Source organism: Sphaeramia orbicularis, chromosome 15, assembly GCF_902148855.1.
Source record: "Sphaeramia orbicularis chromosome 15, fSphaOr1.1, whole genome shotgun sequence".
NCBI classification, from domain to species: domain Eukaryota; kingdom Metazoa; phylum Chordata; class Actinopteri; order Kurtiformes; family Apogonidae; genus Sphaeramia; species Sphaeramia orbicularis.
In genome coordinates this window covers 54,530,491-54,548,856 of record NC_043971.1, presented here as the reverse complement: position 1 = coordinate 54,548,856, position 18,366 = coordinate 54,530,491, and the positions used below count along the sequence as shown (strand labels likewise).

Here is an 18,366-nt window from a genome sequence, read left to right as displayed (position 1 = left end):
CAGATCCATCTACCCAAAAGTAAACTATCCCATATTTATCCTGAGGTTCATTTTGTATTATCTTTGGATGTGTTCAGTTTGGTTTGTCTGACTTTATACTGTATGATTTTATAGCTAGTTGTGTATGGCTAACCATTAAGGCTGTTATTATTTAGAAGGGGGCAGGAAACATCAGATTTTCTTCATCCTGCTCCTTTTCGAGCATGGGTGTGTACATGTTTGTTTGCTTGATGATTATTGAATGTTTACTGATGAAATGCATAACCATGAACGAAATAAAAATGAAATGAAGGTTAGTCCTTACTGTGAAAAACATAAGATTTCCAAAGCCACCCTCATCTACATCTACTGGTCCTGTCCCAACCTCACATAGTACTGGTCAGAGGTTTCCAATATTTCATCTCTGATTTTAAAGATCAGGTAGAAACCAACCCCTCTGACTGTGTTCTTTGGTGTTACTGAGGACGAGGTACATTTAACTTCTGAAAAGCTTCAAACCCTGGCTTTTGCCTCCCCTTGGCTCGCCGTGCTATTTTGTTCAAGTGGAAAGATGCTGTCCCGCCCACACTTGCACAATGGTTAACAGACAGTATGTCCTGCCTAGAAGTTGAGAAAATCAGATACTCACTTCAACATTCAAATAGAAAGTTCCAGAGAATTCAGGGTCTTTTCCTGAACACGTTTCAGAGACTACATGTGCAGTGACATTGTTTGATTCAATAGCAGTGACTGGAAGGGCTTTCTGTGCTCAGATGTGTACCCATTGTTGGGTTTGTGCACACATATGTTGAGGGCTTGTTAAAAAAATGTAATCGAATGATTCTCATTTTCAAAGAAATTCAGGTCATGGTCAGGCTGTATTATGTGTTTGTGTGTTTAAGCAGACGTTTTATGGTATCAGTCATGTTTCTGTCTTCATTCTTCTGGCTGGTTCTCTGTTGTTTAATGGTTGACGACAACTCCTTGTAACTGTCATTCACATCTGAACCTTGGAAGTGCACTGACCCACACTTTGATTTGGACTGCCTGTTCTTGTTGGACAAAGGTTTGGCTGGTTGATTTTAGGGGAGGTTTCACACCTGCAATTTTACTCACCACCAAAGGATCTACAGAGTTGGTAATCCTGTGTGCATGTGTGTGCAGAATGTGGGGAAGAGGATGTCCTGCAGTCAGTTCATCACTAACTTGGAAGGACTCAACAATGGAAAAGACTTTCCAAAAGATCTGTTGAAGGTATGAATTACACACACACACACACACACACACACACACACACACACACACACACACACACACACACACACACACACACACACACACAGACTTTATCTATCTATCTATCTATCTATCTATCTATCTATCTATCTATCTATCTATTCTATCTATTCTATCTATTCTATCTATTCTATCTAATCTATCTAATCTATCTTCTAGCAGGTTAATGTAGAAATAATTTATATTCTCAATAGACACACACACACAGGGATGCTTGGCTTGTGATTCAGAGCAGAAAAAGAAATGGAGTGATGCATTAATATCTCTTCTTATGACTGCTGGGCAGAGCATGTATGTGTGCCTGTGTGCTTCCTTTTCTCTTGCATGCACTTTGTGTGTCTCTCTCCCACTGTCTCTTGTTTCCATCTCAGTTTTTCCTTCTCAGCCTCTGAATGATCAACATGAATCTGCATCACCTCTTCACCTCAGTCATCATCACCACTCTCTCTGTCCCTGTGTGTGTGGGTCTTTGTGTTGAGTTGTTCTAGCCTTCAGCTCGTCCTCAGCTGTCGGCTGGTTGGTGGTGGATCAGTGAGTGTGTGGGCAGCAGCAGTGACTCTGACTGAGAGCACAAAAAACTCAATGCAGAATATTTATATCTGCAAAAGTATGAATTATGCTAGGGAGAGTAGAGTAAAACATCATTTTAGAGGTTCCTTCTAAACAGTCAAGAATTATAAATGTGACAAGTAAAAAAAACATGCGCTTTATGTTACATCTCTGCAATGACAGGACAATAGCAGGTTAATGTGGAAATAATAAGTAATACCAACCTATAGCTCTATATCAACACTGAGATCATTTGGCTAGTACTAGAGCTAGTACTAGTTTCGTGACGATAGTCTTAATGGATACATAATACGAACATTCACAGTCTCTTTCCATTCGAGTTACAGTCTGTGTTTGTTCAATGTCTTTTAATGTTACAAACCTTCTTTTTTAAAGGGTTATTATGGTACCTGGCACGAAAAATTCTAATTTTATGCACAGTTTTGACTCCCACTATTTTCCAATGGTTACGACTGGTGTAATGTACATTGTAATTGCTTTGGTAATAAAGAAGTAGCAATTAAGCAATACCATACATTTGCCATTTATTAGCCCACTATTACCACGTTAATTAATGAGCTGTAAAGGAATATGTAGAATGAAAACATACAGAAATAATAACTTGTAAAAAAATAAATTTAAATAATAAAATAAAAAAATAAATAATAAATTCAATATAATTTCTAATAAATGATTTAACCCTCAAAGTATCAAACAGCTCCTCGCAACCAAACTCATCTACTGATCTAAAATGTTTGATGAAGTTTTTAACCACTAAACCTATCAATATGTTGAAAAAAAATAAGAAAAAATGTTTGTCATCTTTTCATGGTCATCAGATATGACCCATTTGGACGTTCAGAGGCTCCATAGTGAACATGGAAACACCGTCATCTTCTACAACATTGATTCACCAGTAAAACCCATGGAGTTGGATCAATGACAGTGAATGGACACACTTGATTTATTTTCAGTCAATTATATAATATATTATAAAAAAAATATCTTTGCTGAAAAAGTCACTTTTTCTTCAGTTTCCTCTGTTTCTGATATAATAACCCCAAACCTTAATCTGAGTTTTTATGAACATCTACATGAGCAGTGAATTAAATATAGCAAAATACATGATTTACACTGAAAACCCCCCACATAATACAGAGGATAATATAATATCAAAATAGATGGTGATAAAACACTTAAGAAAGGTTAAATAGAGAGAAAATTAATTTGGGAGCTGCCACAAAAGTTGCGCTGGGTCTTTAAGGATTGAAAAGATTAGATTTAAAAAAAATGAATAAACTGTAAAGGTACCATCTGAATCCTGTCCGTTCATCTACAACTAGAATTTTAGATTGATATTCTTGTTAAACGAAAGTATTTTGATGATGAGTAATATTTAGTTTCTCTAATAAACTCTTGGCAGTATTTAACATTCTACTCTTTGGAACCGTCAATCATTCAGGACTCAAAGACAGCGAGGAGGTATGAGAAGAGCGAGGGGGGAGGAGGGGGTGGGCCTCAGCTCTGATTGGCTGCTGCAGCTGAGAGAAAATGCGCATTGAGAGAGCGAGGGAAAAAGGAGAGAGGGAGAGAGAGGAGGGCAGAGAGGAGGGCGAGCAAGCAGCACTCCTCAACACTTCAGAGTGTGAGGCAAGAAGAAGAAGAAGAGGAGGAGGAGGAGGAGGACGGTCATAAATCCACCTGACGGAGGGATTCTCCAACAGGAGGAAGACAACCAACCCAGAAGACGAGAAGAGCAAGAAGAGCAGGAGTGAAGACCTGTTGTTTTCTTCCCACTCTACAACAGGAGAAAGTCATCCTCTGCTTTTTTTCCCGTTCGTCAGCAGTTTTTTCAGGGTGCGTTGAGGTGTCTTAGGACGGAGCTGACGTCAGTTTTAGGGTGCTCTCTCTCTCTCTCTCAGTCTCTGTCTCTGTCTCTCTCTCTCTCTCTGTCTGTATATGTGGGTGTGCTCGCTCGCTCGCCCCAGCCTCCCTGTTTTGTATTTTGGATGCCGGCACTGCTGATGCATTTCCTCCGTCACGCAGCTCTATTTGCAGTCCAGGGATTCTCCTCCAGCACCTCGGACACCACCGCTGCATCCGCTGTGGCACTGCCAACATTCTGACTTTTAGACCCACTTTCACATTTTTTTTGGAGAAGAAGGGGATCAGAGGGTCGGTGTGGACTCGTGTATCCGCAGACACACCACTGCTTCCCATTTGTTGAGGGATTACACACACAGGCTGCTGACTTTATTACAACTCAATCAGTTCATTTATTCACTGTTAGTCTGTTAGTCAGCAAATTAATGATAATTTTTGTCAATGAAATCACTGTTAGATGTTTACAGATGTGACTGTTGATGATCTTGACCATGAAGTATTGTTATTTTTCTGTTTCACATCAAACGTTTGCAGACAGGACTGTTGCTTGTCTTAAGTTGAATTATTTTTCTGCATCAGTCATTGAGTCCGGCTGGAGGGTAAAGATACTGTAATCCAAGTGGAACTGTGTCGATGGCGACGCCTTCTGCAGAGACCACAGCTCTGACACTGTGCCAGCCGTTTTTTTTGTTTTGATGAATTCACGTCCAAACACCTGAGCGAGCCGCAGGCTGTCGAGCAACAGCAGGATTAGGATCCGGAATGAAGTGCAGCTATGTTTTTATGCATAATGAATATCACCAGATCCATAATGCATCAGGCTGAACTCCACTGAGGACAAAATCAATCCAGACCAAGTAAAATCAGCCGTCATTGCTTTCTATTTTAAACACTGTCTGCTGGGCGGCAGGGAGGAAACCTTCTGGAGGCTATTCCAAAACCCACCATGGTCAAAAGCGCACTTAGACCGGGTTGAGTTCACGAAAAAGTAGAAACAGATGATTTGTTAGCAGCTGAAAATATCATCATCTGCAGCCACTGAGCTCATTTAATACCTGGGGAAACCTTTTTTCTGTCTGAAAAATTTGGAGCCAAAATAGCTGGACTTCTCATCTCTGCCTGGACTTCAAGGTCAGATATTGAGCCAAACACCTCCTTTCCACCATGATCGGTGTGACCAGCATCAACTCAACAGGCCGCATGCGGTCCCGATCTCTCTGCTCTGTCCGGAGTGGGCGGGACTCGAGGGACAGTGACCCGTTTAGGTATCCCAGAACCCCCCGCTCCCGTTCCCTCAAACCGCTGGCCTTCCCCGACCTACTGGGAAAAACCCAGGACGGACAGCAGCACCCTCAAAGCCGCAAGAAGAAGGTAGAACCCATCCCAACCTGAAATACACACTGGTAGCTTTGTCAGAGTTTCAGGTGTAAAATCGTGCTCTCAGTTTTATTGTAATATTGTTGTGTCTTTTCTGTCAGTCACAGCCACATCTGGATTGGAGACTAATCCACAAATCCATTCTTGCACCTTTTCACAGCAAAAGGGGATCTAGGTTCAGATGCTAAATTTAATCGACCACATTGTGGGGCCTGGGATAAATTGGCTTTGATAACAGCTGCCACAAACACAATTGTAAATATTAATCCTTCCAGGATTACATAGGCTTTTTTTGGATTGTTGTCACCTGAAATGTCAGATTTCACAGTATTTTTAAGGGAAATTATGATGGATCTTGCCATATATTATGCAGGGAAATTAAGTGAAAATTGCAAAAATAGTTGTTTATTTAGTTATTTTTATTTTATATATATATATATATATATATATATATATATATATATATATATATATATATATATATATATATATTTAATAAAAGCAAGTTCTTACAGTGAACTTGCTGTTATAACCAAAATATCTCATGATAAAAAATTTCGTATCAGATGGTATTGATAATTTTCATAAGAAATGTCTTCTTTATGGTTAGAATGTAACACCAAAGAAGGTTTTAGTAGTCTAGAGGTAGAGCATTAAAAACTGTAATGATGAAAAATTTTTTTCTACAACTGAATATGCAGAAGTGAAACTACATAAAGGAACAAAACACTGAAACATTTTTTGTGAACAAAACTAACCCTAGAGACAAAAATATTCAAGTATGTCATGCTAACAGTAGTTTTGCCATAATCACAGCTGTGGATCTCCAAGGAAAATGAGTATATTATAATATCAAATATTACGATAATCATTATTTGTTGCCCAGAGAATAAAGAGTGCATTGTTCTGACTGCTACGAAGTAATCTTCTCAAGATGGATCAGGGTTATAAAAATTCTTCCAAAATGTGCTACATCTGTAAGTATAGTCCTGTAGCTAAGGGGGTGTGAGTCAAACAAACACACAATGATGATAAATGTAAAAATGACCGCGTCTTTGTATCACAGCCAGCAGATATTTTAACGGTATATGACTGCTATGACTGATAAAGCTCGCAAGAAATTGCAGTGATTGGTCAAATTTGCAGAGAACTTGTAATGATTGGATAAAATTGCACTCGAGCAGAATGCACAAAGTAAAACTCGCATTGTTTGCGACTGCATCATTCCAGAGAGCTGAAATATTTGAGATAGTTCACCACATACTGAGAAACCTTCCACGCAGCATTTTTTCCCCTCTCCATTTTAGTAAAAATATCTGCTGTGTTTTGAGTAGCATTTTCCCTCTGTTTTAACAAACCCTGGGTGCTTTAGTATTACTTTGTTTCCATTACAGTTTACCATTGTTTTGTCCTCTGCCATCAATTAAACTCAGAATTTCCTCCGTAGGTTTTCACATTAAACAGGTTCTGCACAGTTCACCATGATGAAACGCACCAATACTGGTGTTAGTATTCATTAGAATATGTAACTCTTTCCAACAGGGAAGTCAGATAGTTACTTCAAACTCTCTTTAAAGACACTTGATAAAATGGCCATTTAACCTCACAGAATTAGCCGCTCTGTTTCTTAGTTTGTATCTAAAATCACATGTAAAACTCCTATACGGCACAAAAAAAATCAAAACACCAACTGGTTATAATGGCCTTACTATTATTATGTTGAATGATAAGAAACTGAAACTAGTGTCCTGAAACGCTCAGTATCTACATGTGCAGCTGTATATACTGCCAATATATGAGGAATATAATGAGTGGGGGGACATTTCTGCAGTTTTGGCCCAAAGGCAGGTAGCTAAACGGTTAGCATCACTGTCACTCCCTTTCATTATTATGTGTAACGATAAAGGTTTGACCCCCGCTGTCTCTGAGTGTTGTGTTGCAGAATTTCCACATGGCTGCGCATTTTCTTTTGGACATTGTTCTAAATGAATTCTTTGTGGTTTAGGCAGATGCATATTCCCTTAGGTTTGGCTTATACCTCTTTCAGACTGACTCAACCTATCCCCCCCCCAAAAAAAATTAGAAATGAGACAACTGATTGACTTTTCAGCAAATCACAGTAATGATGCTACCAAATAAGTCAGACAGTGCTCTGGCATTTTAGTGACATCCCTGCAGCAGTGGTCTTTAAATCCAGTCCTGAGCCCTCTTTGTCTCAGACCGCGACAAGGTCGGATTAAAAAAAATACATTTGAGGTGAGACCAGAGTTGTCACTAGACTGCTTTCAAGACCAAGTCCTAGCACGACAACACTAGTCTGACCGTAAAGCAGTGAAAATATTCAAAATGCAGCCTACACTTGAACTGTTTCAGACTTGATTTTAGGTGGCTAATGGTTTTTGCTGCTGCCCCTTTAACAGTAGCACAAACACCCAAACTCGCCTTGTGATTCTGTGTTGCTCTCCATTTTCATTTTCCTGTGGCCTGAGGATGTCAGTGAACAACTCCCGACTCACATCCCCCCCCCCCACCACCACCAACCCGTCGCCTACTTTTTAGCTTTTTACAAAAACTAGGCATTGAATGGGAAGAAAATGGCTCAGAGCTGGGAGGTGAAGTTACACTTTGAAAGTATTTATGCAGTGATGCGTTCTGCTCCATTAAGGGATGTGAGTTCTGCGGATACAATACTCTGTGTCTTTGTCTGGGGTTTGAATGTCAGACAAATAGGGGTTCCAACATCCCAATGTCCCTCACACAGAAACAAACAGCATCCTGTCATATCTAATGATCGATTGTGTGAATATGTTTGTGTCTCTGCAGACTCTGTACAGCTCCATCAAGAATGAAAAGCTGCAGTGGACCATGTGAGTTCTTCCTCCGGAACAAACCATCAGCTGGTTTGCACTGGTTTACCTCAGCATCTTTTAACATTTGTTTTAAAGTGTGTGTCTGTGTGTATTTAATTTCCATCTGAATATCTATGTGTGTGCATACTGTATCCGTGTGTCCCTGCTGCCCTGACTCCCTTATTTAAGCCGCTGTTGCCATGGTAACCATTCCCTGACTCTTTCCTGGCTGTAATTACAGTTCAGCATCCTAGCGCCCCTGCTTGACTGTGGACACACACACACACACACACACACACACACATACAGGCATCTTGTTTGCATTTATAATCTGTCCTCCCTCATATTCTGTTTTTTGTTGTCTTTTTTTCCTGTTCATTTTCTGTATAAACTCCTGCAGCTGTAATGTTCTGACGATACAATGGCATTGTACTGAACCTCAGGTGTAATATGAGTTTAGTGGGGTAAGGGAAGATTAGTGTTACTAAATATATAAAAAAATGTGCAGTTGAAGGATGAGGTGAAGGAATGTTCAAAATTAGTTTTAATAGAGTTTCTGTAGAAACTGAAGTTACAGTGGGGTGGCGCTGTTTGAACCTGCACTAAGATTTTCAGCCATGGTCTCCATTAAAGGAATTTGAAGTGAGGTTTAAAAAAAAAAAAAAGCCACCCAAAATAAAAACAAAGAAAACCCAAACTGTGTTTGTTTCCATAAACTAGATTGGAGCGCATGAACTAGGCTTTGCACTGCTGTCAGAAGGGGGCACTGCAGGTTACACAACTCATGGCTCTAACAAACACCAGTATACCTTTCTGTTGCTGTTTTCTTGCTACTGCTCCTTCTGTACACATTTTTTAATGCAAAATGTGCATGAAATACATTTAAGGAAATACATGAGCTGTTAGTGATAATCTGTGATGGGAATGAAACTCTCCAAGGCATGAACAGCTGTGACTGAATGTGCCTTTTAATAAATAGTCAACGTCACTTTTGTACCTTTGGACAAAAACACAAAGAAAAATAAGTCAATCTAGGACTCCCATGGTGCATTTCTCTAGAAACATCCCAGAATTTGACATTTTGATTTTTTTCTAGCAATGGGTAGAAGCTGAAGCTAACAATGTGGACAAAAGAACACAATCTTCAGATGAAATCAGTTCACTTTGAAATTCTCTCTCAGTTCTCAGACAAATTTCGCACTGTGGTCTTGGTTCTCGGCTCGACCACTGCAGGAATTATGTCATTATGTGGACTAATCAAGAAGGTGGCATCTGGTTCCCTTTACAAAAATCCAGTGGGATGTTTGACTTTGGTTTTAGATGACTGCAGAAAATAAGCTTTGTCACATGCAAAACCTTCTAATACTAACGTGACATGTTTTGTGCAGTCAGATGACGTTCACAAATAAACTTTGAAGTTTGAATTAGGTCACATGACATCAGTCAGACAAAATAACCTCTTAAAAATGAAAAGCAGTTGTTGTGTTATTACATGGACAAAAGTGTGCTTTATCTGTCATGTAGTAGAAATTCTCTTCATGTCAGTGTAACACATGGTACTGTCACTGTTGGACGTACTGGGAAATCAACAGCTAACCCTTTAATCCGGTACACAGTAGTAGCAGCTGCACCAGAGACAGTTCAGAACCAGTTCAGTTCAACTGTAGAGGATCTTTGGTCACTATTCTTACCTTCTTGGTCAGTCCTGCAGGTTGTCACTGAGCTGAGTTAGCACTTTACACAAGCGCCATTTTTATACTAGTAAGCTAGCAGCCAGACGCCTAATACACCAAGTAAAGATTCAAATCTGAAACTTAGCTGAAATCCTAAACACATCTGAATTTATATGCAAGTATATTTTTAAAAAAATATTATTTGTGTTTTTTGCTCTCAAGCAGATTCTGAATTAAGTGGAGATTGTTCAATTGACTATTGCACATAAAAAAGATGGAAATTTGGATGTGATGCAAATTTGTGGCAACAGGCATAATGGTCAGTAGTAATGAAAAAGTTTCTGTCTCAGGAGATGGCAAAAAATTATTTTCAATGTCCTGACTGGGTATGTATCTGGATACGATGATCAGCATTGGGGGAATCCATACGCTATCTCAGCTGATTCTGTAATGGAAACAGTTTGATGCAAATTAGTGACTGTCAATGTGAGGGTTAAAGTTTTAATTTAATAACTGATAAAACAAAATCATGCAAAATTTCCAATTGATTATAAGTGTATAAACACATACAAACATGTGAAAACTTGATTCCTATCAAATGTGTCACATGTCAGAGCCTAAGAATCACTGGTTATTAAAGACCACTGTCACATCCAACAGGCTTTAACTGAAGCAGAAGGATCAAAGATTTCCCAGTTCATCGCAGCTGTGGTGGTACATGTTTACCATACTTTGGTGATAATAGTTCTGTTCATGTATGTGCATACGTGTTTGTTTGTCCAATTCATGCAAACCCAATATTTCTGGAGCAACTTGAGAACAATGTTATTAATGCTCATTTTGGACTGAAGGATGAAAAGATTAGATCATGGAGAGGTCACAGGTCAAAGGCACCGTGAACTCACAAAATGCAGTCTTGGCCATTTCTAAAGAATTCCTACATTAGTTTAAAAAAAAAATAGAAGTGCATACATGTGTAACAGGATAATATGATATTTGATATGCAAGAAGTCAAATATCAATGTTATGGGGACTTCATCATGTTGTGCAAAAAACATTTTCTGTCTTTTTCATTCCTTTCACAGCATGTTTCTCACTGACTGCGATTCACTGAACTTATAAATATCAATATTGCAACGACTCCTGTTTCGCAACAAAATATACTTGATAAATGGTATTAAATTATGTTTATGTTTATGCATTTGGCAGATGCTTTTTTCCAAAGCGACTTACAGGGGAAAACCAATCAAGTCACTCAATCAATCAAATTTTATTTATACAGCGCCATATCACAACAAAAAAGTTCTCTCATGACACTTTATATATAGAGTTGGTCAAAACCAGACTCTAAGCCAATTTACAGAAACCCAACAGAATTAAATTCCTTTAAAGTCTTTAAAACATGGACGTAAACTGATCCTTTACTGAGTGGCAGAGGCAATGACATACAACAATGAGGAGCTGTTTCTTGTCTCCAGTTCGTTCCTGCAGCTCTGATTGGCTTCTTTTCCGTGGCAACAACAGCTGATTAGTCAGAAACGGTGTGTGGATAACTCAAACAGATGCTCAGAACAGAAACAAATATGTTGTAATGAAATATACCATACAGTAACCATGGTGACAGCTTAGCAGTGTTTTAAGATAATAACATCTCTTCCCACTCAGCAAGTCTGGATATCAGTCAGTGGAAATGTTGAATTCCTTGCTGTATTTTGATTTTTGATGTCAAATTGAGGATTGATGGGTAACATGTCAAACTGTTTATTGTTTGTTTTGTGTCCGAACTGATGAAGTGATGAGGAGGAGTTGAGGAAGTCTATGTCGGAGCTGGCAGACGTTCGAACAGACTCTGCCTCCCACACTATGAAACGGCTCGGGAGTGGTGGAAACCTCCTAGTGGGCGTGGCCCAGCAGGCAGATGGCGAGCTCTACAAGAGCGGTTTTTTGGTTCGCAAAGTCCACGCAGACCCCGATGGGAAGAGGAGTACGTACAATATGACTGATTTTATCTCGGAAGATCGGAGTTGACTGGTGTGTACTCATGACCTGTGATTCACTTGTTTCTCTCAGCTCCACGTGGTAAAAGAGGATGGAAGTCTTTCTATGCCATGCTGAAGGGTCTGGTTCTCTACCTGCAGAAGGTAAAGATGCCATTTTACATTTCACGCACAAGTCCAGAACAAGGATGAAGGTGTGTTCTCAACCAAACACTACCCCTAATCCTTAATAAAACACATACGACCCATTTGTTTTTAGAAGTTGATTTTAATCCCTTAACCTCCTAAGACCCACTGTCCACATTTGTGCGCAAGAGTTTCACAACTTTATACAAAAAAAAAAGAAAACTGTCCACCACAAAGGACATTCCATAAAAATGTTAAAAAGTGCATCTGAAAAAACTGTTGCATCATGATGTTTCCAATATAGGCACTGATTTAATAAAAAACAAAAAAAGCTGGTACTTTGCTGACATTTCCTGGGTCTGAGGAGGTTAATGCCTCAATTTATATACAAGTATATTAAAAAAATTATTATTTGTGTTTTTGCTTTCAAGCAGATGCTAAATTGAGTGGAGAATGTGACTATAGCACATGAAATACATAGAAATTTGGGTATTGCACAAATTTGCGACAACAGGCATAATGGTCAATAATAATAAAAAAAAAAAAACAGATTTTCCCATCGCTGGAGGTGGTTTTATAGATGCCACACAATTATTTTCCGTGTCCTGACTAGATTTGTATCTAGTATTGGGGGAATACATACATCATTCTGTAATGGAACGGTTTGAAAATTTGCGACAGTCAGTGTTATAGGGTTAAATTTAAGATGAATTCGATGTTATGGATCTTTTTTGATGATTAAAAATAACCTCTTGACAAAATCATTTGACCTTCAAATGTTACATTTGCTTATTACTATTACTACTACTATTATTATTACTGATATCTGTCTTTATATTACATATTCATAAGTAGTGTCTCATCTGATACCCTGAAGATGCACCTGTTTCCTCATCCACTGCTCACCTTCTTTAACTTGCTGCTGTGTTTCCTGCTTTTAAGAAAAGTAATCAGCAGTCATGTTTTTGAGGATTTAAGTCATGACTGTGTCTGTGCTGTAACTGACAGGACGAGTACCGAACAGAGCACGAGCTGACGGAGGAGGATGTGAAGAACGCCGTCTCCATCCATCACTCTCTGGCCATGAGAGCAGCCGACTACAGCAAGAGGCCCAACGTGTTCTACCTGAGGACGGCCGACTGGAGGGTGTTCCTGTTCCAGGCTCCGTAAGAGTCCACACCCACTGTTAACTAGTTCACCCTTTGTTCCATGTTGACTTGACACCAGTTGGCCTCAGCATTACGACTATGGAGAGGTGAAGAGGTAACACTGGTGATTAGAGCTGAAGCGATTAATCAACTCAAATTGATTAAAAAAATTATTCCATTACAATTTTCCTGATTTGAAGGTTCATTTCCTCAATTTCGCTGCCACTAAACATTGGTTCCACTGTTGTGTTTCACGTGGATGCTTTTTTGTGACGCACATGATGCCAGGATCAACACAAAGGGGATGTTAGGTCCATGTTCAGTTGTTCGTCAGTTGGAGCCAAATGTGTTGAAGACTGCAGTGCACAGATTGTTTATAGATGTCATTGGACTGGTTTGTTGTTATTTATATCTATAGATATTTTTTCTACATACTTTTATACTGTTTTTATTATTGTTATTTCTATATAGATATTTTTTCTATATCTTTTTACTTTTATACTTTTTGTGGTTGTTGTTTTAGCTGGTTCTGGAATAAAGGACAAGTTGTTTGTCATTTTCAGTCTGTTTCACATTTTAACTACTTTTTTCTCCCATTCAAATAATCGTTTAATGGAAAATAATTGATAGATTTATCAATTACAAAAATAATCAATGGCTGCAGCTCTAGAATGAAATTTCCTCAGTCACAGAAAACCACAAGATGAAAATAACATAAAAATGATGAAGACACTTATTCTACTACATCTCCCATCATGCTTTGCAAATTTATATGTTGACATACTCACCTGATCAAAATGTTAAAACCAGTTGAAAAATTTCATGAATGTACATTTCACACTGTTGGGCCTTCAGAAGGTTCTAAGTAGAGTTTCAAAATGCAAAAAGAAGAAATGGGAGCGAGACAAAAAAAAAAGCTGAGTAAGCAGTTTATTGAAAACAATAGTTAAACTGAAATAGGCTGTTCACCAGCTGATCAAAAGTTTAAGACCACAGCCCTGAAGATCTTGAAATCTGTGCAAAAATGTGGATTCAGTGTCATTTTTCGTCAGGTATTCACACTGTCATGACCTCCTGATGGCAAAGGCAAAAAAGCTTTCTCTATTTGAACGTGGTTGGATTATTGAGCTGCATAAGCAATGCCTCTGGCAACACGCCATCGCTGCTGTGGTTAGACGTGGTAAGACAGTCATTTTGAATTCCTTAAAAGATCCTGAGGGTTATGGAACAAAAAAGTCAAGTGGTAGACCCAAAACAATTTCACCGGCGCTGAGCCGGAGGATCCGATTGGCTGTCCGTCAAGACATGGGATGATCCTCGGCCCAAATTCAGGCCGTTACTGGTGCCAAACTGCAGCCCAATAACCATCAGACGGCATCTGCCAGAGAAAGGCTTTAAGAACAAAAAATGTCTTCAAAGGCCTCGTCTCCTTCAACGTCACAAAAATGTCCGTTCTGACTTTGTAAGAGAGCACCAAACATGGGACGCTGAAAAGCTGAAGACAGTTTTATTCTCTGGTGAGAAAAACTGTGACCTTGACAGTCCTGATGGCTTCTGACGTTACTGGCATGACAAGGAGATCCCACTGGAGATGTTTCCTAGGCAGCGCAGTGGAGGGGGCGTGGCCATCATGATCTGGGGGCTTTTTCCTTCAGTGGAACTTTGGAGCTTCAGGTTGTGCTGGGGAGTCAAGCGACAGCTGGTTATGTGGAGATGTCGCAGGGGGCATCCCTCCTGACTGAGGGCCCCGTCTGGTTTAAAAACAGGACGACGCTGCAGTTGGCAATGTCCACCTGACAAAGGACTGAGAACAGAGGAAGAACCCACTCTGTGGGACCGTCCTGTGTGTTCCCCTGATCTAGGTCCAACTGACAACATTTGGGGATGGATGGCAAAGGAAGTTTACAGAAATGGAAAGATGGACGCCCACTAGCCTCCTGGAAACACTCCCATAATAATAATAATAAAAATAAAAATAATAATAATAATAATAATAATAATAATCAAGCATGCCAAAACAAATTTTTTAAGTGATCCAACAAGAACAGTGGAGCTACTCATTACTGAGTCCTTTTTTTTTTCTTTTTTTTTTTTGTGCTTTATTTTTTGTTGTTTTAATATAAGGCACTAAACAAACAGAAATGGTCCCAGGTCCATTCAGACATTTACAGACTGTTTACTGTCCACAGAATGAATGAAAAAGTCCCATTTTTTCCAGTACTTTACACTCTTGTGCTGTTGTAGGTGGAGACTGTATGTTGTCGTTTCCATTAAATGGATTTGGTTGACAACTTTTATCACCAAGGAAATGGAGGCAGGGTCCTTTTTAAGCCAATATTTGGTGATGGCTTTTTTGCCTCCGCCAAGCAGTATTCTAAATAGATTTGTCACTTTCACATAATTCCTCTGGGGGAATGCTAAAAAACAAAGTAGCCAATGACATATGAAAATGAACTCCAAAAAGTGAATGCATCAGTTTAATCATCTCTCCCCAAAAGCTGACGACACCAGGACCGGAGCAGAACACATGTGTGATCTGCCTCCAGTGAACCACACTCCCTCCAGCAGGAAAATGTGACTTTTGTACGGGCGTAATAAAGAAACAGGCCAGACAGTTCCAACAAAAATCCCTCCATGATAGTGAGTTTGTAGTACATTACTGAGTCCTTTTTTTTTTTTTTTTTTTTTTTTTTTTTGAAACTTTTAGGTCTATTTTAGGGGAGTTTTGTTTTTGTTTTTTTTGAGTTATGGTCCTAAACATTTGATTGGCTGATGAACAGCCTATTTCAGTTTAATTGTTGTTTTCAATAAATTTCTTACTCAAATTTTTTTTTAGTCTCACTCCCATTTCTTCTTTTTGCATTTTGAAACTCTGCTTTGAACCTTTTTAAGATCCAATAGTGCAAAATGTGAATTCTTGAAATTTTTCAACTGGTCTTAAAATGACCAGGAGTTTATACAATTGCTATGGAGACCATCAGTGAGTGTGAATATGTACGCGTGTGTTAAGTGTTCGATTCACTGCTGTCAGTTTGTGTTTGTGCCATTACCATGGAAATGGACAGTGACAGGGCTACTGCTACTGCTTTGTCATTTTCAGACATGTCTGTTTCACATTTGTACTATTTTTGTCACCTATTCTAATAATCTTTTAATCGAATCAAATCAAAGAAAATAATAGATTCATCAGTTACAAAAATAATCACTAGCTGCAGCTGTTCTATTGATCCTCTCATTCTAGTTCCGCCCGTCAGTGGGTTGGATGTACTGTATTTGACCTATGTGAACAGTCAGTCGTCTAAGTTGGATGTTTTGGCATTTCAAGATGGGTTGGAAGTAGCAAAGCATGAACCTGAATGACTTTTGACTTTGGGTTCTCCTTCCTTAGACCACTTGTGGGTGGTACTTAGGGCTGCATGATACTGGAAAAAACTGACATTGCGTTTTTGTTTTTGTTTTTTAACCCTGTGATATATATTGCGATATGAAGAAATACTCAGGAGGATATAACAGCTGTGTGGTGCTGACGTAAATGGTCAAACAGATTAGTTGTTTCCTCTCGTTGTGCCAACAGATGCAAGGCACTGTGGACCCAGAACACGTTTCAGTGTCATCCTTCTGTAGCTGAAATAATTCCAGATAACTGATGCTGCTTTTCTTTTTGGCACCAAGTCTTTGTTTTTGGTGATTTTCTCTTGGTTGCTCATTTTTCAGTGTTGTTACCAGCGACTCACTCCATGTGCGGGGGCGTGGTCTGCTTTGACAAACTGATTAAGAATGATTGTGATTGGTGGTTCGCTGCGTGCAGTGTGTGTCAGGTACCCAGGGTGAACTTAGATGAGAACACATTGAGTTCATTTGCCTCCTACTTTGCAGGACCTGCGATCGATGTGACTATTGCGCACACGTACATTGCGATGACGATGCTCAAATGACATATTGTGCAGCTCTAGTGGTACTGAACACTACAGAGCAGGAACACTCTACCAGACCAGCTGTTCTGGACAGCTTTCATTAGAATATGACCTTTGTTGAAATCAACCAGATCCTTCTGTTGCCCAGTTTACTAATTCCAATACATCAGCTTTATGGATTAAATGTTGTTTTGCGAGCTGCTGTATCCAAACCAATGACAGGTGACACTGGAACCAGATGATCAACATTGTTACCACTTCACCTGTCAGTGATCAGTGTTACGTCTGATCAGTGAATGTGGGATCACCCACAGTCTTTGAGATGCCATCTCACCCTCTCACATCTTCGTCCTTCTCTTCCTGCAGGAACAGTGAGCAGATGCAATCATGGATCACTCGTATCAACGTGGTGGCAGCCATGTTTTCAGCACCACCGTTCCCAGCTGCCATTGGCTCCCAGAAGAGATTTAGTCGTCCTCTGCTGCCAGGGTCCAACACTAAACTTTCTCAGGTACAATCAAACAGTAGTGAGGTTTCCATCCAAATACATTGTCATTTTTAACAGCATTTTCAGAAAATCAGCAAAGGATGTGTATGGAATATCTGAGTTTCGATGCACTGCATTTATTTGGATACAAGAAGCTGCTGGAGATGAGCAGTAGGTGTATGTTAGGTCATACTGAAACTATAATTAATAGATATCGAGCTCTTGTCTGATGTTTGATCCATCTCAACCTTAACGCTTGTGACTTGTTTAAAAAGATTTTCTCTGATATCAGTCGAGGACAAAAAAAATATCAGTGTAAAAAAATCTGTAAAAATATGACATATCAGTATTTTCCACTTTCACTGTGTTGAACCTCATCTATTGGTTTCCAGCCCATTCTCAATCAGTTTTATCTTCTAATGACTCAAATATACATCAAACTGTCGCAGATTTGCATCAAACCATTTCCATTGCTGAATCAGCCAAGATAGCGTATGTTTTCCCCCATGGGGCACATTTGATTCATACCTAGTCAGGACACTGAAAATAATTTTGTGGCATCAATAAAACTATCTCCTGAGATTGGGAACTCTATTTTATTACTTTTTTATTACCATTGACTATGATGCCTCATTGCTGCAAATTTGCATCATGCCCAAATTTCTATCTATTTTATGTGCTATAGTCAAATGAACAATCTCCACTTAATTTTAGCATCTGCTTGAAAAACACAAATATTTTTTATATACTTGTATATAAATTCAGGCATTAAGAGGTTCTAGTGTATCATGTGTGAGGTCACATATGCTGTTGCTGTCAGTTACCTAACTCTGATCATTGGTCAGATCCAAAACCCTAAGTTTGAGAAAAGCAGTTAGATGTATTGTTTCATGCTGTAACAAGGTTCTAATAGTTTTGTATTTTTCATTCTAGTTTAGTTTTATTTAGTTTTGGCTTTTTTTTCTCTAATTCAGTTAGTTTTAATGAGTTTTTAGAGCAGGTTTGCTAGTTTTTATTAGTTTTGATGTTTTTCTAAATGCTTAGTTTTAGTTTAGTTTTAGTTTTCTCATATCGTTTCTCTTCCTCG

General features: G+C 39.0%; 1 protein-coding gene across 2 annotated transcripts in view; it reads left to right on the top strand.

Annotated features, from left to right (window-relative positions):
- psda (pleckstrin and Sec7 domain containing a) overlaps positions 1–18,366 on the top strand; it is a 74,041-nt gene that overhangs the window by 50,483 nt on the left and 5,192 nt on the right. For both annotated transcript variants that reach the window (XM_030156116.1, XM_030156115.1), the window contains 6 exons: positions 1,144–1,233; positions 7,909–7,952; positions 11,401–11,591; positions 11,678–11,748; positions 12,739–12,896; positions 17,159–17,303. In XM_030156116.1, coding sequence (XP_030011976.1) covers positions 1,144–1,233; positions 7,909–7,952; positions 11,401–11,591; positions 11,678–11,748; positions 12,739–12,896; positions 17,159–17,303 — 699 coding nt within the window. The remainder of the gene's footprint in view (positions 1–1,143; positions 1,234–7,908; positions 7,953–11,400; positions 11,592–11,677; positions 11,749–12,738; positions 12,897–17,158; positions 17,304–18,366) is intronic.